This window comes from Emydura macquarii, unplaced genomic scaffold, assembly GCF_026122565.2.
Source record: "Emydura macquarii macquarii isolate MOO-44397 ecotype Brisbane River unplaced genomic scaffold, CSIRO-AGI_Emac_v2 contig_1253, whole genome shotgun sequence".
Lineage (NCBI taxonomy): Eukaryota > Metazoa > Chordata > Testudines > Chelidae > Emydura > Emydura macquarii.
Genome location: NW_027131390.1, coordinates 2,104,591 through 2,125,966, shown reverse-complemented (window position 1 = coordinate 2,125,966; position 21,376 = coordinate 2,104,591). Strand labels below are relative to the sequence as shown.

At 49.0% G+C, this 21,376-nt stretch overlaps 1 protein-coding gene across 3 annotated transcripts in view; it reads right to left on the bottom strand.

Annotated features, from left to right (window-relative positions):
- Positions 1-21,376, bottom strand: part of PLS3 (plastin 3) — a 76,809-nt gene that overhangs the window by 17,742 nt on the left and 37,691 nt on the right. For all 3 annotated transcript variants that reach the window (XM_067547993.1, XM_067547992.1, XM_067547994.1), the window contains exons 2-4: positions 19,196-19,291; positions 14,518-14,604; positions 1,591-1,754 (exon numbers count right to left, since the gene is read on the bottom strand). In XM_067547993.1, coding sequence (XP_067404094.1) covers positions 1,591-1,754; positions 14,518-14,584 — 231 coding nt within the window. In that variant the 5' untranslated portion in view covers positions 14,585-14,604; positions 19,196-19,291. The remainder of the gene's footprint in view (positions 1-1,590; positions 1,755-14,517; positions 14,605-19,195; positions 19,292-21,376) is intronic.

Here is a 21,376-nt window from a genome sequence, read left to right as displayed (position 1 = left end):
CATTTTTAGAGTCAAAGGCCAGAGTCTAGATTTGTCTCAGATTATCCTCCTCCGCACTCCTCCTTAGAAGGGAAAAGCAGGCCAATGGTGAAAGTCAAATCCATCAGACCAGCATCTCGAAATAATCCCTAAGCGTCACTTATAAACCCCCTCCCTCCCTCATTTGTAACAAACAGAGATTCTCAAATAATTTGTCGTCACATGTCGAGACCTGCACAGACACAGAAACGTAGATCTGCATCCACAAGAATCACTTGCGTCCGACCCACGATCCGCACTCCATCTTGTATCAGTATCCGCATCTACGCTGCACCCATGGCAGCACGCACAGGAGGAACAGCTGTGTGCATGTGGACATACGCACTATAAGCCATCCTGACTTACTCTGCAGAAGCAGCTGCCTTCTCCTCCACCTGACATATGGCAATGAAGTCAGGAGAGGTTTCCTAAATTACTTGGCTGCGTACACCGCGGTGACAGGAGCATGGGGGATTGTGCTGCCTGTCTTGGTCTATTATCTCCCCTTTCTCTAGGCTATAAGCTGCAGACAGCTGCTTCCCGCCTTTGAGATCCTGTATTTAGAACCCTGCGTAGATACAAAATTTGTATCCACATCCAACCCATGATCTGTGGACAAAGGGCCACAGATATAAAGCAGACAGCCACAGATTTGCAGGGCTCTAGTCACATGCACTCAAGAGGTAAGAAACTTTCCTCTCCTTCTGCCCCACAGTCTGGAGAACCAAACATTAACTAGCCACACACAGGAACCAGGACAGGACTTACCTACACTTGAAATGCTACAGCAACACAGCTGCGCCCTACAGCACTTCACTGTAGACGCTACCTGTGCCGATGGGAGGGATTCTCCCCTGGGTGTAGGTAATCCACTTCCCCGAGAGACAGCAGCTAGGCCGACGGAGGAATACTTCCCTCCACCTAGTGCTGTCTACACAGGGACTGAGGCTGACTTAAGTACGACGCTCAGAGGTGTGGATTTTTTCACACCCCTGACCAACGTAGTGGTGCAGACCTGATTTCCTAGCGAGCTGCTAAGTAGCACGAGAACATAGATCCCATCGCATTCGTTGTGGTCTGGGGCCGGGGTCGAAAGCGTGTTGGGAAAGATCAAGTAGATTTCAAGCCAGCACCATCGGAGGTTTGGTAAGTGAAAGCACCTTTCCCTCTACTCAGAAAACCCTAGAGAGGAATGACCCTTAAGACCCGTAAGCCTCTTTAAGGCAGGCAGTTTTCTGATTGGGACAGTTGTGACTCATTCTCTGGTCCATGTTTTAAAAAGGTAACTCTGCTCTCTCCCCTTCGGTAGGAAGGTCTCACACCGTCTGAAAGGCTGGCCTATTCAGACAGTGTTTCTAGAAGCACTGAGCACTGCAAACCGTCTAAAAACGAAGTCCTAATACAAAGTAGACAGTCTGATCAGGGTAAATGAAGTCAGGAGGAGAAGTTACACCCATTGTTAGCAGACTTCATCTAAGGCAGTTCAGGCTGTGCACTGGTCATGAGAAGTACAAAAACCCACAGCAAAAACACAGTTAGCTCCACTGCTGGGAAAGGCAAAAGTATACTTACAAACACAAACTCTTCAAAGCTAATCTTGCCGTCTTTGTTCTTGTCGCTGTCAATCATGAGCTTCTGAATGATCTCTCTCACTTTGTATCCCGGGAGAGGCAGATTAGCTTCCTTGAAGAGCTCATGCAGCTCATAATCACAGATGAATCCATTGCTGTTGAGATCTTTACATGGGAGGAGGAGGAAAAAGGAGAGAACTGTAAAAACAAGTTAATCCTCCGCGAAGCACATCCCTACGGTCACCAAAAGACGTTAACCCAAAATCCTCACACATGCTTCACTAAAACGGGAATACCCCAAAGGAATCTGCCCATTTGTTTTGTAATTTCTGTGAGGCACAGAGACACGATGATACTGGTCACGGGATAAATATCCGAAGTAAGCAGCCTGCTCGTTTTAGATCCAAATCTACCTGCGTCACACAAACTTGATGAATCCAATGTACCGTAATGAACAGCAAGAATGTGAATTCAATTGAGGGAACTAATGAAGGGTTGCACATGCTGAAAAGAACAGGCTGGCACAACACCATTGTTTTTTGAGAGATGTCTCATTCTGTGCGTGACCAGGGTCAAACCCGGGACTTGGAGGTACTGCATTCAATGAATGCACTTTAAAACTTAGCAGGCAAGCACAGGCAGTGAAGCGCTGATCCTGCACATGACTTTATGTGCTGCACATAAGCCCGCTGACTTCTGACGTGATTTGAATGGAACTGATCACCATGCACAAGGTTATGCACTGAGGAAGTCTGTAGTATCAGTGCTCGAGTCTTGTATGAGACTCATTTTAATGCATTTTCTGAGTAAGAATGCACATACTAAAACACCCCCGCTAGTGTAATTAGCGGTGTAAGATCCCATGCTTTCTGACTCTAAACAGGTTTTTAAAAAAATCAAATACAGACTGGTTAATCACGTCAACAACGTTTCCACGTGCTGGGAGCTGCCAGCTCTGTTAACACCGCTGAAGAGTGTGAGGCAGTGACATTTGGCTTGATAATCAGCTACCAAGTTACAGCACCGCTGGGTATTCAGTAAGAGGCTTACGCAAGCACTGGCTTGGGTAAGGAGGAGGAGACGGGGACAGGATTTTCAGATCGGCTGGGGCCTTTCATACAAATGGATCCCAAGCGTTTCACAGATGGGAGATGCCACTTTCCCTGGCACAGAACTGCGGGCTCGTGGGGGCTGTAGGTCAGAACTAACACCAAGACCAGAAACAATTATCCTGCATCCCACAGAAATGTGAAGATCGCTTGGGTCAGCAGAACATAACTGTTCAATTTACCAGGTGCGCTGGGTCTACTGCTCCCCACCTGGCTGATTTGACAGACTCCCCCCAGCAGCCGAGCGGACGCCCCCACCCTGTTGAGGCGTTGGGGTCACTGACAGAGCAAAGATTTGGCCACCACTCTTCCTCACTGTACACGGGCTCTCCCTGGAGGACTCTTACCAAGTGTTAATAAAACCAGTCCCCTGCAGGGGGGACCGCCTCACAGTTTGGGAGGATAAAGCTTCCAGTGTATAGTGCCTTCACGGGCTAAACCTCTCAGGCCAAGAGCGGCCCCGTGTTGTCCTTAACAGACTGTGCCCTACAGCAATGCAACGCACGGGGGGTGGGAAGGCAGGAGGTTAATCTAGTTCCTAGGGGACAGGTGCGACTTCACAAAACCGCCCCCAGTGACGACTAGCGACTCGTGGACCCCAGAGCACGGCAGGGCACAGAAGCTGGGCTGCTGCTACCCACGTGGAACGAGTAGCTGGGATTTCCATCTCCAGTGAGGTGCACCAGCCTCGTCAGTAGCAAAATCCACGAGCACTCTCTGAAATCACTCAGGGCCTCGGGCCAGGAGAAAACGGCCAAGATCTGCAAGTCTCCGAGATGCGGTAGCTGCTCTCGTGTGAGAGTGAAGTGACTGCCCCCGTTTTTCTGCCCCCTCTCCAGTAATGCCATTAAGGCAGTTTCCTCTAATGCTTTCCCTTGACAGCAGTTACAGCCACCAGTCACATCAGCTGTGTATGGGCAGACCCGCCTCCTAGACAGCTGGTCTGCTGCAGAAACCAGAGTCCACAGCTTTAGCAACGTGGGCAGCCAGAGATATTTTCAGCTGAATTCAGCCATATACACTGCATCTGTGGGAGTTGCACATGGAAGTTCTTGTGCATTAAGATCAACAAGCAACCCTTACATTCCTCACTCCATTTGCCCTCTCTGGGAAGAGAACATGCTGGGAACAGAACGCACGTTTTGTTGAAGCACCAGCCTACCCAAGGAGCAGTTTCTCTCACTAGAGCATGTTCAGATTCTAGGTTGTTGCAGAATCCCAACCGGATTGTGGTGACAAACAGAACTGCCCCAAACTAATCCTGCACTGGTCTAAGATCCAGCCAGCAACACTTCAAAAATAATCAAGGTCAGTCTTTTGTGATCTAACACAAACAGACAATACCTTTACACAAAGAAAAAATAGCAGCATATTAAAATACTTGAAAAACCTGATTCGTTACCTAAATGAGTTAATTTACCTTAACAACAAAGCAGTAGCCTTATTAGATCTTGCTTTGCAAGTGTTCCGGTAAAGAAATCCCTCGTTTGAACCTACCCCAATCTGCTCAGTTTCCTGAGGAAATTTTAAAAAGTGTTTTAGTAAATTCACAAGAAAATGAAATGCAAATGATTAGAGGAGGTGTCCCAGACACCAGAGCACAACCCTGCAGTCACTCCTAAATTCTTCCTTAAAATGTAATACTATCAAAAGTATTCCAAAAAGTGAGTTGTTAAAAGATTTAAGTCCCATATGAAGCTGCAGCACTTACAGAAATGCTGACAAAATACAACGTGATTTGACCAAAGAGCAATTTTAGTGCAAAACGTTGCTGTCTGGCCTTAATTTTTAGAACTTTATTCCAAAAATATAAGCTTACAAAGCAAGCTTTATTAAGCACAGCAGTCAGATGTCATGAGTAAGCTATTTTCCCTAGAGATAAATCACAGCTTCTTTTATTAAAATGTCTCATTGCACAGACCCGCTCCTTAATGCAGATCCTTTCACTGCCTAGAAGGCAATGAAAACGCACAATGCATGAAGGAGGCATTCACTCCAGTGTAGAAGGCCAGCATAAGACCTCGGCTTCAATTTCACCCAAAATACCTCTGCAAATCTGTGCTAAGCCTTGGAGTCTGGGTTCATACTGACCACCAGAACCTTTCACACTTGTGCCAAGTCAGTCAGATAAGCCCAGAGACACCTGTGCAGAATTCTGTTGAACCGTTAGCTAACATCTGTCCAAGTCACAACCACCAACCATTTTCTGTAAAGGAAATAACCAAGTACGCTAAGAGCTGGCTGCTTACAGCTTTAAATACACACCTTCGCCAGGACAGGAAGGCAGGACTGATTTCTATTTCTACTCCTCATTTATTTTCATTTCTGACGTCTCATAACGTGAATACAAAAACACCCTGCAACCCAACTTTTCCAGCAGCACATCTGTGTTTATCCACAGGCGTCCGGGACAGGTGACGAATGGGATTTCTCATGAGGGGAAGCTGGGTGGAAGATCGGGGGAAGTTTTACTTCCAAAGTCCCCCAACCCTGGAGCTCAGGAAAGAAACCATCCAACCTTCATAGAATCATAGAATCATAGAATATTAGAGTTGGAAGGGACCTCAGGACGTCATCTAGTCCAACCCCCTGCTCAAAGCAGGACTAACCTCAACTATATCATCCCAACCAGGGCTTTGTCAAGCCTCAGCTTAAAAACCTCTAAGGATGGAGATTCCACCACCTCCCTAGGTAACCCATTCCAGTGCTTCACCACCCTCCTAGTAAAAAACTTTTTCCTAATGTCCAACCTAGACCTCCCGCCTGCAACTTGAGACCGTTGCTCCTTGTTCTGTCATCTGCCACCACCGAGAACAGCCTAGCCCCATCCTCCCTGGAACCCCCTTTCAGGTAGTTAAAAGCCGCTATCAAATCCCCCTCACTCTTCTCTTTTGCAGACTAAACAAGCCCAGTTCCCTCAGCCTCTCCTCATAAGTCCTGTGCTCCAGCCCCCTAATCATTTTGGTTGCCCTCCGCTGCACTCTCTCCAAATTGTCCACATCTTTTTTGTAGTGGGGGGCCCAAAACTGGACACAGTATTCTAAATGCGGCCTCACCAATGCCGAATAGAGGGGAATAATCACTTCCCGTGACCTGCTGGCAATGCCCCTCCTAATGCAGCCCAATATGCCATTAGCCTTCTTGACAACCAGGGCACACTGCTGACTCATATCCAGCTTTTTATCCACCGTTACCCCCAGGTCCTTTTCTGCAGAGCTGCTGCCCAGCTCGTCGGTCCCCAGTCTATAGCTGTGCATGGGATTCTTCCTTCCTAAGTGGAGGACTCTGCACTTGTCCTTGTTGAACCTCATTAGATTTCTTTTGGCCCAATCCTCCAGTTTGGATCCCCACCCGGCAACGCAGCGCAGAAGTGCCAGCTGGCATTAGAGGCCATTTGGCGCTCAGGTCTACGTAAGAAGTCCAGCAAATCCTCCTCCTCCCGAAGGGCACATACAGCTCCATGGGTGTCACCAGCTGTGGGGTCACAATGATTTTCCTCTGTATTTCTTCCAGCACAGACACCACCATTTCCACAGATGGAGCAGATACCGTAAGCAACGACTGGCCACAGGAGGGACTAATTATTGTAGCTCGTCTGTGGGTCTAAAGCGGTTTTGCTCATTTGAAATCTACACAGACGGGTTTCCACACCTTTCAGATGAGATTTACCTTTACATAGGCAGGAATAGTTTTACCAGAAAGGAAAGCTCTGCCCTCAGAAGTGCATGAAGACAGAAGACATTTTCACTAAGCAACTACTCATTCTCTAGTGAAAGGCAGGGAGGAGAGCATGACTTGGAAGCTTCTCATATTTCAGAATGCTTGGACAACCTGGTAAGAAAAACAAAAAGGCAATTTGATGCAGACAGCTCCTACAGAGCTTCAGTGCTGGTGCCTGGAGCTCAGGCTGTAAAATTGCAGCGTGGACATTCAGGTTTGGGCTGGAGCGAGCTCTGAGACACCGTGTGGGGGGGAGAGGGGGAGGGTCCCAGAGCCCGGGCCGAAATGTCCACATTGCAATTAAACAGCCCCGCAGCCCCAGCCCTGTAAGCCCATGTCAGCTGACACGGGCCTGCCAGCTGTGGGTGTTTCATTGCAGTGTAGACACCCTTGGACTACACCTACACCAGTGTTTCTCAACAACCGGTCCGTGGACCGGCACCAGTCCTTCAGATCTCCCTGGCAGTTGAAGGCGGCAGAAAGCTGCTCCCTGGTATCAAAAAGCTGAGGAGCACTGCTCTGCACTACAAACACCACCAACGCGGCATGTAGCGGCCATAGCTGCTACACGCTGTATCCGCACCGCTCTGGCAGACAGGAGGCAGCAAGGAAAGGCTGCAGGTCCCTGCTGCTGGAGCCTTTCGCTGCAGGGGGGAAGGTGATAACAGGTGGAGTCAGTGGGGAAAGGCTCCCCCCACCAGAGCCTTTCCTGCTGCAGGAGTGTGTCCCCACGGCAGGGGAAGGGCCGAGGAGCCTTTGTCTCAGCACCTCAGTCCTTGTGCATGCCAGCGAGTAACACACACCCACAGAGCATTCCAATACACCACCACACCCTCGACAACACTGCCGGCTTGTCCATGCAGCACCTTGCTCCGCACAAGGCGAGTGTGAACGCCAGTCGGCACCAGCACGTTAATGCACACCAGGGAACTGTTCAAGCGCATCAGCAGGGCCCACGTGGGCCAGTTAGCGCACACCACACTGGTGCAGACTAGAATTCAATGCTTGTGAATAGGCCTCACCTACCCTAACTGAATGGGCTTTGCTAACACCTACCCTCTCCACTGTTGCTCCTTATCCTTGGATATGTATATATACACACCCTATCTGATTTCTATTTCTTGCATCAGATGAAGTGGGTTGCAGCCCACGAAAGCTTATGCCTGCAGAAATTAAATGTGTTCATCTTTAAAGTGCTACAGGACTCGCGTTGTTTCTGCTTCCAAAAGTTACTAGTTGGATCAAAAACCTGGAAAAAGTCTTATATTTTAACACTCCACAACTGTATTGCTGTTGCACCTTGTTTTACAACCCCTTTGCCACTGGGATTTACAATTTAATCGCTCTCCCACGGGCTCAGCTGCAAGACACCACGCAGTACAGCACCGGGGCTTACAATACACAGAGGCTTGCATTTTCAGTTTTAACTCCTCGGCAACACAACCGCGGATTAAGGTTTTCAAAGTCTGATGGATACACGTTGTCCCAGGATTTAAACGGTTTCAATGCAGTCAGAGTTGAAACCCAGGAATGCCCTGATATTGTCTGTTTGAAGAACTGAAAAACACCCAAAAGTCTACAAAACTGTATGGGAAGCAATCCTGCAGACTGGATCTTAAACACCTTCAAGATCAGTTCTAGCAGGGGAAAGCCACAGGGCATCTTTGTGACATAAAGCAATACCTCTGCAAGTTATACGAACGCTTTACCTTTCCACAGCGGGGCCTATTTCCATGGTTACCGTAGCTCCTGCACTAACTGTAAGTTCCTGTGTAGTAGAGGAAGTTCCACATTTAGTTACAACGTGATGCGAGAGACACAACTGTATGGAGAACACCTATTCTGGAGAAGTGAGAGCGGAGAGATGGGCGGAAGAGAAGCTGTTGAGGTTGAGAAGGAGAACGGATAAGCAGAATGGAGATGTATATTGAATGTGGGCTAGGCAATCTAGCAACCTTAACGAGAGAGAGTGCGCGCACGCACACACACACACATCTGCAGCCTGAATTTATATGGTCTGGAGACGTAACCTTCTCCTTTCAAATTTCAGAAGGTCCTTGTGGTGACCCATCAAAGTAACTCCCATGAAAAGACCAAGAGCTCCAGCTCCCGACCCATAGCACGTCCTGTGCCAGAGGCTTACTCCACACGATTTCTGGCACTGGGCATCAGAGATTTTCAAGATTACAAGAGCACAGAGGATTCAAGACTTGTTTACAAGGGTCCACGAGACCATTGCTTACCACCCATGCATTTCTGGATGCCCTCGATTATTTGGCCAGGAGGTTGAAGACAGGAGGTTGTCTTGACACCGGCTCATTATTAGTGGAGTGAAGCGGTTATTCCCTGGCCGAAGGCCACAAGCTAGAAAACCTGTTCCAGAACAAATGCTTGGGCACCAGAGGAGCCAGGACTACAAGTGGAAGCAAATATGAAATTGTTCTAACAGGCAAGCTACAGACTGAGATCATTACACTTCGATGGAAAGGAAACTACAGCTCATCCAAAGTTTCCTGCTTCTCCTGACAGATGTACGCACGCCAGCACGCTGGATCCACAAAAGGTCACTGCACTAATATGCGGCATCAGACTCTGCCCATATGCAGGTGGCGCAACAAAACCACAAGCAAAAAACCAAAGACACTTCAGCGCTGGCTCAACTTCCTCCAGACAAAAACTTAAAATAGCTGAAATAACAGGATGCAAGAGGGAAAAGTAACCCACACATTTCCTTTTAAGGCAGCGTGCTCTTGGCGTGACAAACTCCTTCAGGATCACAAATCCTCTTTTTATTTGCTTTAAGTTACGTTTTTGGAGCATTATTTCATTGCCTTGCCAAAGCAAACGAAGTGTCAAACTAAATTACAAACCTTAAATGCCAAGTAGGAGGGACATCACCTTTAGAGAAGTACAAGCAAGCAGAGGAAAATAAGTTGAAGAGATTTACAAATTTTGTTCTATACCTGTCTCTTTGGGAAAAAAAAAAAAAAAAAACCCCAAAGCTGCTGTGCATCCAAGTGCAGCCCTGTGGCGAATCGGACGTTGCGAGACAGCACTTATTTGAGATTTGGAGCGAGCCCCAAGGATATGCATCACTCAAAATCTGGACAGAGCCGATCTGCAGACCACACTTCAGTCAAAACGGAGTTATTCCCATACGCTATTGAATTACAAACACATCAATACAGGCGTCGTTTTCAAGGTTGCACTTTCAGTTGCTAGTCCCTTCGAAGCTCCCACCCCACCTCTGACAACAGCACCAGTTTTTGTAGGGCCACTTGTCCAGACTGTGGCTACCTCCGTTCTGTTTTACATTCAGAACAAACCCTGCCTCTCCTCTCCCTGCTCTGCAGCGTCCGGAAGGGGTAAGTGATCAAGCGAGCTCCTTACCCCTCCCTCGTGTGGCAGACTCGGAGATGGAGCACAGAGCCCTGGTGGTTTTGCAGCCAGCATGCATCCCCGAAGGCACTCGAGGCATTGCTCAGATACTGGAAGGCCTGAATGGAAAGGAAATGGCAGGAACAGTTCTGTGCAGCGAAGCTGGCCAGGTTGTGAGTCCTCTTAATTCTGGAAGAAGCCAGTTCACCTGAACAGCCAGGTAAGTGCCACTTGCCCAGGTCTTAGAGAACCTTTGCCAAGGGATCTCCTTCCTGGCAAGCAGAGATCTACCATCAACACCAGCAGAACTGAAGCAGAGGGCTTGTTTGCATTTAAAATGCTACCACTCTGCTGTAGCACTTCAGCATGGACACTGCCTATGCAGATGATAAATTCTCCTGTTGGCGTAGGGAATCCAGCTCCATGGGAGGTGGTAGCTGGGTTGAGGAAGAATTCTTCCCTCAACCTCTCACTGTCTGCACCGGGACATGGGTCAGCTTAACTACGCTGCTGAGGGGGGCGGATTTTTCATTTTTGAGCGATGTAGTTATGCTGACCTAATTTTCTAGGGCAGAGCAGACTTAAGGCAAACAGTGACTGAGAACAGGGGTGACAATGGAGGGGAGCACTGAAGGCTGCTGGTTTGGAAAGTTAAGAAAGCTACATGAAAACACGCCCGGCGTTCACAGCACAGCTCATAAGAAACTGCTGCAAGTTACCCACACAAGAGATAGAGAGGCTGGAAAAGAGAAAAGAGTGCCAGATACTTGAGCTCTCAAGAACAAAAGGCTACCAAAAGAACCCACCCCAGGATAGTCTCGCCAGCCCTGGACGTCCACTGAAACAGAACAGCGATTTTCTAGATGCTATGATCAAAGTGGTTCTGACACACAATATAGTTTCACGGCAGTCCCAGGATGCTAATAAAGTCAGGTATCAAAACACCAGTGTGACTTATCAATCATCCCACACCATAAGCTTTCTAAAAATCCAAGGAGCTCAATTTCGCTCTATTTGCACTCATGGTCAATCATGTCCAAGGATCTCAGCTGCACTACCCATGGTGAGAAGAGGATTTCTTTCCAAAGCGAGTTATATTTCTTATACATTCACATTTGTTAAAGAAACTGAAGAAAGATTCCCAGAAAACAAGTCGTATGTCCCAAGGCAAAAAAACCCTGTGCTTTAGACAAGAACAAGAACACAACAGTCAAAACATTTCAGATAGCTGCAGGCCTCTCCCGTGTTAAATGTTAAGTGCTAAGTGTGTTCTGCATACAAGACAGCTAACAAGGAATCAAAGGAATCTATTGACAAGCTCCTAAGTTATCCTGGCTGCAACTGCCTAAAGATAGTAATGATGTTTCAAAAGGTTTGTAAGTCACTTGTTAACTACCCAGAGACCATTCCCAGAATGATCAGTGACCTGGAACCTCCCAGAGTAAAATCATTTTTGACTTGGATTCCTCAGTCTCTGGCTTCCTCTGAAAACTGAATCCAACTCTGATTCTCTCTCACACAGTGGTCACGAGAGAGAGTTATGACTTTACCGTGTGGGGACTCTTGTTAGTCAGGAGTTGATCTGAGGTCACACAATGCACGGGGTTAGCCTCCTGGTGCAGATTTGTACCCACATTTTCACTGCACCTATTACAGAAGGGGTCCTTTCCATCAATGTCATAGTTCTTTTAAAGGGGCTGATGGGTACAAATCAGTGCCCCCACACACCTGTCCCGTTAATAGTGTCACCAGCATTTAATGTCTGGAGATGCTTTAAGGTGACTGAGTAAGACAGCTATTTCCAACATGGTCTATCAGTCACGGGGTAGAGCCGTCAGCCCAAAGTGGTAATGACTTGTGCCCTTGGAGATTCAGCTCAGCTCAGCAACCATTACTGTCTTTTTGCCCCATCTACCTGGAGCATATTTGCTGGTAGGGTTAAAAGAACCAGATTGGGAAATGCACAAATGCCTGGCCCAAAAGAGCCATTTTAATGACTGCAGACCAGAACTCCAAAGTTCAGAAAGGCATCGAAGAGCAGCAAGATCGTGACAAAAACTCTTATGTACATACCACTCCTTGCTGCCCCTCTCTCTACTTTGTCTTTAATGTATGTGAAAATTTCAAGGTTGTTCAGGCCTCCACCAGCTGGGAGGACAAGGTAAAACGGAGTGAGGCACTCAGAACATGGCGAAATATAACAGAAGAGATCTCTGCATCACCAAGCAGTGCCAACGACAGACTATGTAATGAGAATCAAGGGCCTTTGAAAATACTCTGCCCTCCCTACAAGTAACGACTGCTAGGACAGATGGAAAAAGGTTCCAAGAGAAGTCATTACAGTTCTAAAAGAGTGTACTTGAAAGATTTTGGTTTTGTTCTCTTAATTCACTTCAGTTTACTGAACAGGTTCAATTCAGTGACTATGGGCTGGTTCACACTTACCGTGCAATTCGGCGGCAGTCAACGGGAGTTATGCAAACTATGTAGAGTAGTTTGTGTAACTCCCATCGACTGCTTCTGCGCGCTGTTCACATTGCACTGAGCCGACGGAGCCAGCGTTCCCGTCGGCTCAGCGCTACGCTAGTTGAGGAGGTGGACTTATTGAATCGACTTCCTTATCAATTGAGCGGGTCTCGCTGACCGCTCAATCGATCATGAAAGATCAATCTGGCGGCGGCGAATTTGCCACCGCCAGTGTAAACATGGCCTATGGCATTCAAGATGAGGAACCAATTGGATACCTTGCTTCATTCAGAGATTGGAAGAGGGAAAATGAGGAGTGAGGATGAGATCTACCAATCCTAAAAACAAAAGGATATGGCCAGAAACAATCAGCTCACTTAATTAAATTCATTTTTAAGTTGATCAGTTTCAAATTCAAATGCATCTTTTGATAACCTCACTCGTTTCTTACGTATCCTGCACATTTAAGGTAATTTTGTTTTTAACAAAATGTTGGTTTTGTGCATTTTTAATTGAATTCTAATTTCCAGCCAAGGGCAACCTGACACAAAACATACATAAAACGTTAATCTTGAATAAGAAATCCATCAGTCACCATTTTCTAACACAAAAATATAAAAGTTAATCTGAATAAATGTATGTTAAACTATATAATTAGCTAGCTAAATGTGTATCGATATCGATGATATCTACACTACCACATTCGTCAGTGTAACTTACTATAGGAAGGATGTGGACAAATTGGAGAGAGTCCAGAGGAGGGCAACAAAAATGATAAGAGGTTGGAGCACATGACTTATGAGGAGAGGCTGAGGGAACTAGGCTTGTTTAGTCTGCAGAAGAGAAGAGTGAGGGAGGATTTGATAGCAGTCATCCCAGGGAGGATGGAGCTAGGCTGTTCTCAGTGGTGGCAGATGACAGAACAAGGAGCAATGGCCTCAAGTTGCAGTGGGGGAGGTCTAGGTTGGACATTAGGAATGAAACACTAGGCCAGTCTTCATGGAAGGAGAAGAATTTGCTTCCTGGCCACCTGAAACAAGCCTGAAGCATGTGTAAAACTGGGGCTGCCTCCCTGACTGAACGACGCCTGCTCCCCAAGGAAACTCAATTAAAGAAATGAAGTAATAGATGGACTGCGACCGGCTCACCTGCACAATTCACTGCCACTTAGCGCCAGATCTTCGTAGACTAACCCGGCTCTAATGAAGGTGCACTAGCAGACCTAAATCCATCCAGCAGAGGGCAGCAGTGGACACGTACCGGGGCCACAATAGGACAGGGCCTCTTTAACCAACGATTTCGTCTCCCCATAGCACCAAGCGGTGTGTTCCCCGCTCAGTCGATTCATGCTCCAAGAGCTTGTACCAGACCCGCATTGCTCCGGCTTTTCTTCCACCTCTCATCCCAAAGGTCATGGATACCCGGCTTTCTAAAACCTCATCTCGAACTCAACGCCTCCCTGGCACCCATTGGACAGGAAGTTAGCCTGGACATTCTCCAGGGCGTGTCCCACTTCTGACCAGGGGGGAGCGGCTGTGAGCCGTGGAGAAGGAGCAGGAGCAGAAGCAAAGCCGCTGGAATGGATACACACTCACAGGAGCGCTTCCCGTCAGGAGACGCAGTGTCACAGAGTCACTCATCCCGGAACAGGCAGGCCGTTCTGGACCATGTTCAGACGGCAAAGCCTCCGTGGCAGGTGCTGAAGGATCCCAGATGGAACTAACCCCAGGGGGTTACACGGGAGAGCTCTAGCTGGTTTTTAACTAGCCCAGCGGGGTCAGTGCTATATGTGTGGGTTTTTCCTCTGGCAGCACACAGGAGGTCTGCAAATGCTAAGACATCGCCCAGGCTAAGTGCTCATAATAAGATTGTCCACGTTTTGAGAATTCGACTTCCACGGGTGTTAGGAGGTAACTAAGACCTGGCCAGAAAGGCACCAGAGGCAGCCCTTGGAGCTGTTGGCTAACACAGGATTGCCCAAGGAACAGGCATTATGTATTTTTGCAGTGTATTCCACTGGCTTGCCCATGACACCACGGGGGGCGCTGTTAAACTGTTCACATGAAGGGGCACAAGTGCCAGGCACTACTAGGGCACCAAAGGCCCGCCTACCACTTTACCGGTGTTGTTGTCGACAGAAAGAGAATGACCCTGTCCGTCTGTGTTGGTGGCTCTGAGCGTGCAGAAGTGAGCGAGTAATAGGATCTCATCTTTACGCGCTGCGTGTTACATTGAAAGCAGCACGAGCTACTTACCAACTTTGGCAAAGGCCTCTCTGAGTTCCTCCAGCTCGTCTTTGGAGATCTGTGTAGTGGTGGCCATCTCATGAATTTAATAAGTACCTGCAGAGACAGAGGAGAGTCCATGAAACAAAGTCACGTTCACGTGCATTTGATTCGAACAGTTGTTATAAAAGACTCTACGTGCAGATTCTTCCAAACACTGATCATCCCTTTAGTTCTTGTAGTTGAATTTCTCTAGAAGGCAAAATAAACGGCTGTTGAGCATAGATGAAAAGGGATGCACGGCACTGTCAGCCTTGTTAATATTTGTCCATCTGTGCGTTCATTTTACTACACACACACTGCAACTGCTCTTCACGTTCCACTGGAAGATCTGCCACAGGTGTTTGCAGTAGTCTGAGCTGCTTGACAAACGACTAGCTAGTTGCATGAAAAATCTCAAATCATCTGAAACTAGAATAATTTAAGTTCTTCCCCTCCCGCCAATACAATTTTGAAATAAATTAACATCTATCTAACAATGTAAACATGTTATTAAATCATCAGAACTTTTCATTTACCAAAAGCTTGACTTTGGGCAAAACAAAGATGGATAAATATTTGGAAAAAGCCCCCAAAGGCCTCAATTTCTTGCACAAACAAAAACGGTTTCCAAAAAGAGGCCACTATTTCTTTGTAAAAACGGTAAGCAGTCAGCATCCTGAGGAGTAATGGAGGAGCCGCTTATTTCCACAGACACAGGCCTCCCGGCAGCCCCGCTCTGCCAGGCATGGGACAGGGGAGTGGGGCAAGCACACACAGAGGGACAAAGGGCTCTAATAATATGCGTAAAATAAGAGCCCATGGAAATGAAGTCCAGGCCTTTTGTTCAGACTAATCACCGTTCCTCTGCCCGCTGTGCACTTCAGAAGCACAGAGTTGCGCAGTGTCTCTCCGCAGACAGCAGCTGATCCCCTCACAGAACGCACACAAGGATGGGGCAAGGCAATGGGGTTCTAGGTACGTCTACCCTGCAATTGAATACCTGCAGTCAGCTGGCCCAGCTCAGCTAAATCTGGCTTGGGCTATGGGGATATTTAATTGCTGTGTAGACATTCAGGTTGAGAGGGGAGGATCCCAGAGCCCAGGCTCCAGCCTGAGCCCAGACATCTACACAGCAATGAAACAGCCCCATAACCTGAGACCATGAGCCCAGTCAGGCTGCATGGCATCCTTTATACGCGAAAGCGAGGGACAGATTTTATTTTAAATGAGCGCCGAGAGTCTGTGGTTTGTCTCTGCCTCCAGGGACTGGGGCCTAGACACGCCGTATGCACAGTACCTATGCCTTAATCCAGCCCCAGTCAGACATGCTGGTCTGTAATGCAGGCCCTATGTTGATGAGGATTTGGGGAAGGGACGAGCCAGGTTGAATGGGATAAACTGGAGAGATCTAATCAGAACTGTTTCTCCCCCACTTTGTGGAGCAGGCAAAGCGAGGGCAGCCCAGAGCCAGGCTGTGAGGGGAGGAGAAGGGGGTTTAATCAATCTACATTTTCTCGGCTGGCAAGGAGTTCTGTGCTCTGCTTTGGCGCCATTTGACCCGACGAGCCTGCGCGTGCACTCTGACCCGCAAGCCTCATTCGTTGCCTGGAGCTGTTCCAAACCAGGGCTCACTGGGACTCACAAGTTTGGAATCTATATTGGCTGGGGCTGTAGAGATGAAGTTTTATGTTGTTATACTATGTGGTTTGGAGAGAATAAATAGCTGAACAAAGCAAGAGAGGCTGGGCAGAGCCTGCTGGGAAAGCAAGCAGACGGGGACAGTCACCGCTGCTTACCAGCTCTCAGCAGCGCCCTGGAAGATGTAATGTTATTTACACTCGTTTATAAAAAACCCTAACATCACGGTCACAGACAGGCTGGCAGTCCCTGACTATGACACCACCAGCGGCCTTATCCTGATGCCACTTACATCAATGGCAACCTCAGAGAAATCAGGCCTGAAATCAGACTATAGGAAATAGGGGGAAAGTTCAGCACACTGACAGAGGTCATCCGAGCTACAGCAAGTCTTCACATCAAAGCCAAACAGGCAGCAAAGACTGAGGGTTTGTCGATACCTACTTCAAGGCATGTAAATTGTGTGAAACCCATTCGTCCACAGCTCACTGGCCATCTAGTCTGTACACGTCAGACTGAGATTTAATTTGGTTATTAAACCACTCCTTTTACTTTAGCTTTCCCACAGCTGGGGAGTTGTTTCTCAGGTAAACCCGCGGGCTGGGGGTGTTTACCTGTGCTGCGGCTAATACATGTTTGCCTCCAGTTGATTTTAGGCATACATTTAATACACTCCTGGATGTGCGAGTTACAGCAGTAGCTGAAGTTCTATAAACACCACGGGGTCATTCAATTGGCGAGCACAGGCAGGAAAGCTTTGTGTTTGACCTGCCACACTGTCCTCATTCAAGGACTTAGCAGAAAGTCAATCTTGAAATCGATGAAGCAAACACAGTGCTCAAAGGTGAGAATGCCAGAAACGCTCATACGGTGCAGATCTGTTGTTTGACAGAGCTTCGGGGTTATTCTGCATCTACAAAAAAGTTCTCTGATAAATCACTACAGATTTCAGAGACTTCCCCACACTGAACTACCACCCTTCACTTTTCCTTCTGATTTCACGAATCCTTTTATTTGTGTAGCTCTACTATTGTCAGTTCTGCTAAGATTTTCCTTCAAGAGAGGTTTGTAATGTAATATAACCACGTTAGTATTTAGAAATAATGTACACAACTGAAATCTGAATGAAAGTGTCTCAGCTGCTGCTGTTACAGTGATGGTAGGGGTGGCACGTAAGCGAAAGCTGATCAGTTTTGTCAGTTTACTTTGTGCAGATGCAGTACTGGTATATGCACGGTCACTGACCCTTAAGGGAAAAAGTCTTTTCTGTGGGCCTCACGGCAACAGGAGAGGAGGACGACGGCATGAAAATTAAGGAACAGATTGTCCTTTATATGTGCGCTGACAAATTCAGAGGGAATGTGCAAGGATTAGAGGGAGTGTTTAGCTACTTGAGAGGGAAACGGGAGGGGAATTTGAACCAATGAAAGAATTAAGCTGCAAACAGTCAATCTTGTTACAATAAATGTTGAATAAATCCTCTGCTCAAGCCTGGATTGTTTGAATGGCTGTAACGCTCTGGATGTCACCTATAAAAACTACCTGCCTACCTCTGAAGTGACTAGTGGTCCATCAACAAAGATCGCTTTTCAAAGCGCTCGACGCACTCCTCGGAGCTGCCTTGGACAGTTAAAATTGCTATCCTGATTGCAAGCTGCGGGCTAGTCTACACCCAGAACTGACAGCGAGACGGCTGTCAGAGCGCTCGTGTAGCCACATTATGTCGGCGGGAGAGCGTCGTCACAAAACCACCGAAACGAGCGGCGGTAGCTATGTTGGTGGAGGAGCGTCCCTCGCCGACGTAGCGCTGGCCACACAAGCGCTTATGCCAGCAACACTTATGTCACTCGGGGGGGAAGAGGGGGTTCCACGCCCTCAAGACACAAAAGTTTTGCTGGCATGACAAGGCCTGACAACGTCCCTGCAAATTCTTTTCCAGACCAGCCCCCCAAAAGCTCTGCAGGCACTCGCCCTTCGGACAGGCGTGGCTTTGCACGGCTCTCGTCTGGGTACAATTCAGAGCGCGCTGAGTGCGCTACCAGTCACCAGGGTTTGCTGGGACGGGAGGGGGTGGAGGAGACTGCTATATCCTCTGTGCATCAGGTCAGCGGAAGGACTGCTGCTCGCTCATCAGCACCTACCTCGGCTCTCTTGCCTGGCACCCTCGGCTGCACTATCTGAACAGAACACGAGTTCGCCCGGGACGTTAGCGTTCATCCCAGTGGCGCTGGGGAATTATCTAGCACAGCGGGCTCCCTTTCAAGCAGCCACCAGCCCCTGGACCTCACCCCCTCACCCGTGGTTCTGGGGCATTTGCCCTCAGGGGATATGAGAGAAGATGTGTCCTGGGGGCACCAGACAAACCCCAGCCCAAAGAAGGGGCACACGCTGTTGTTTTGGACACCTCAGACCGAGCCCAATAAAGAACAGAGACAATAAAAGCAAACCACAAGGTGGCTAGTTTTACTGTGAGCATGGGACTGCCCCCTGCCCTTGAAACACCAGCTCTTTGGACGTCAGCTGAGCGTGTCTGGAAAGAACACGGGCGCAGGACACAGCCGGGCCTCAGGACTGAGACCACAGCAACAGCGACAAGGTGTGGCCTCCCTCGGAGCGAGGGGGTGGGGTGACTGCCACCGCCCCCACCGAATCTGATCTGGCAGAGTGTGCTGAGCACCACAGACAAGGCAGTCGGCGTGGCAACGAGGCAGCAAGGGAGGCTTTATACGGGACGTCCCCACAAATTAGAGTTCGCATCTCGCTTTTGTGCGGTGCTCGTCATCCACAGAGCTCAAGGCACGTGACCAGCGAGACACGGGTCGTCCCCGGTTTAATGGCGGGGAAACGGAGGCACAATGGCGACCTACCTACCGGCACAAAGTCAACACCAGACATGGGATAGAACCCAGCTAGACTGGGACTAAATCAAGCTCCTCTGAGTCCCAGCGTGGCGCCCTATCTGCTGGGGTACCCCACCCCCCACACGTTCGCCTTCTCCTTCCCCGTTTACCACGCTAGTCTTACCTACCAAGTTATATTGCTATTGAGTCCAAGTCCCAGCCAGGGCTGTGTAGGAGCAGATTGTGGGCAGACGGAGACCAATGCTGTAGAGTGGTTTCAGGATCTGCAAATGGAAAGCACAAGACTCAGTTAGTGATGCCTCATCTACGCTATCAAGCACAGAGGAGCAACGTTACCCAATACACGCCGAACTGGCGCACACAAACAGAACTCGTCCTGCCTGCGGTATTCCCGACCTGAAGAGGGAAGGCCTGGAGAGTCGACGTCTTTCTATTGCACAGAGGCAAGAGAATACAATACTATGTGCAGAGGCAAGCGAATACAAGCAAGAAGTTGGCAGACAAGTGCCTTCTACCGCTGCCCCATTACTTGCTACCAGTCAGAGTTGCGTTAAATTCATTTCAAGTTTCTGCTCTACACCACGTAACTCCCAAATGTGCACCGGATCAGAATGCTGGGTCAAAACCCAACGTCTTACAACTTCTAGCCACACCACAGAGAGTCAGGGAGTTATGGCGTTAGCCACGCAGACACAGCTGCAATGGATATGGGGTCAAAGGTACCCCGGGTTTTGTATTAACAGCTGTTCAACACCTGGCCTGGTCTTGAAGCACTGTTTAACACTCAACCGCTTGCTGCTCCAATGAACGCCCCTCAGCGCCCTGCATTTCAGAGACGTGAGAGCTCTTTACCGGAGGTACCTCGCTACAGGCAGGCGCCCGGGAGCCGGGTGAAGTCGGCTTTGTACGGCTTCATGCTCAGCCAGACTCAAGGCGACCCTCTGAAGTCTTGGATGACTACACTTGCTCAGAAGCCCCTCCTTACACTCCGACTCACTCCTTCCCCCTCAGACAGCGCCTGCGCTTGCTGGCTTGCCTGCTGCCCCTCCCAGCTGTTCGAGGGAGAGCTGTCTGGCCCGCTCCCCCTTATCAGCCGGGGAACAGAAAAGAGAGCCTGGTCTTCCTTCCAGCCACGTCCCAGTCAGGACCTTTTCTGCAGTGGGGCCATCCCTCCATGCAGCACCTGTACCGCCAGGAGCCCTTTGCCTCAGGCTCTGGGTAGAAGGAGCCTTTTAAAGGACACCAGCCCCTGCAGACAGACTCTCTCTGGGGAGGGTGAGGTGTGGCAATAAGGCAGGTCTGCCTGACCTTGCGGGACTGGGGACAGCAGATCTAGCCGGCTGCTGCCCACACTTTCCCTGAAGGGCCAACGATCAGGTTTGTGGAGTCAGGGAGAGCGCGAGGGGGAGAACGGGGCCCCAGCTGTCCCTGAAGGTGGTGGGAAAAGAGAGAGATCTGTGCGCAGAGCTGGTTGGGAGGGGGAAAGAGGGAAGAGAAGTGCAACAGGTAACGAAGGCCACCACGGTTCCAACGCAGAAGACCGCGCCAGATGCAGCAAGCAGGGGAAACCCGAGGTCTGCTGGGTCAGCTTGGGCTAGGGCATGACAATGGGGCCCGTGTCCTTCTGGAGGATGCTGAGTCATCAAAAGCCACAGAGAGCAGCTTTGGGCAGGGGGCTGGACCAGCTGAACTCCTGAGGTCCCTTCCATCCCTCACCTTCTATGATTCTAGGAGAGCTCAGTTCAGCTTTGCACAGCTCTGTGACAGACCAGGAGCACAGAGAAGGAGGCATGGATTAACTAGTGACTAGCCCATACCTTTCACTGAGCACACGGGGTACAACACACACAAGTTTTAAGGTTGCGACTTAACCCAGAAAGAAGGAATCCTCCACCAAAGCGGGAGGAACCTACGGCCAGCAGCTCCCCAGTAGTACGACTGGCAGTGCTAGATCGCACTGTGCCACTAGCCGCCTTATAACGCGCACGCCTCATTTAAAAACAAAGAGCTCAGCTCTGGGCGTGCATGGCTCCGCGGCCTGACGGGAGTTAGCAGAGCCTGGGGCTAAGGCAAGGAGTTCACATCAGAAGTTAAGAAGCTCTGCAATGTTGCAGTTCCTGTACAAACACCAACGTTAGCCTCTCTTGCACAAGGCAACAAAATACGTCCTGACAGCCAGCCCCAAACCCTTCCTCCGTGGGGTAGAAGCAAGTTCTAACCACGTCTCGTGGAAGCTGCCTTCTTAGCATCTGCAGACTAGTTTAAAAGCCAGGCAACTCCAGCACTCCCAAACGTGTGCCGTCACCTTAGTACCTCAGGGTAAAAACTAGCAGGAAACCAGCATTACT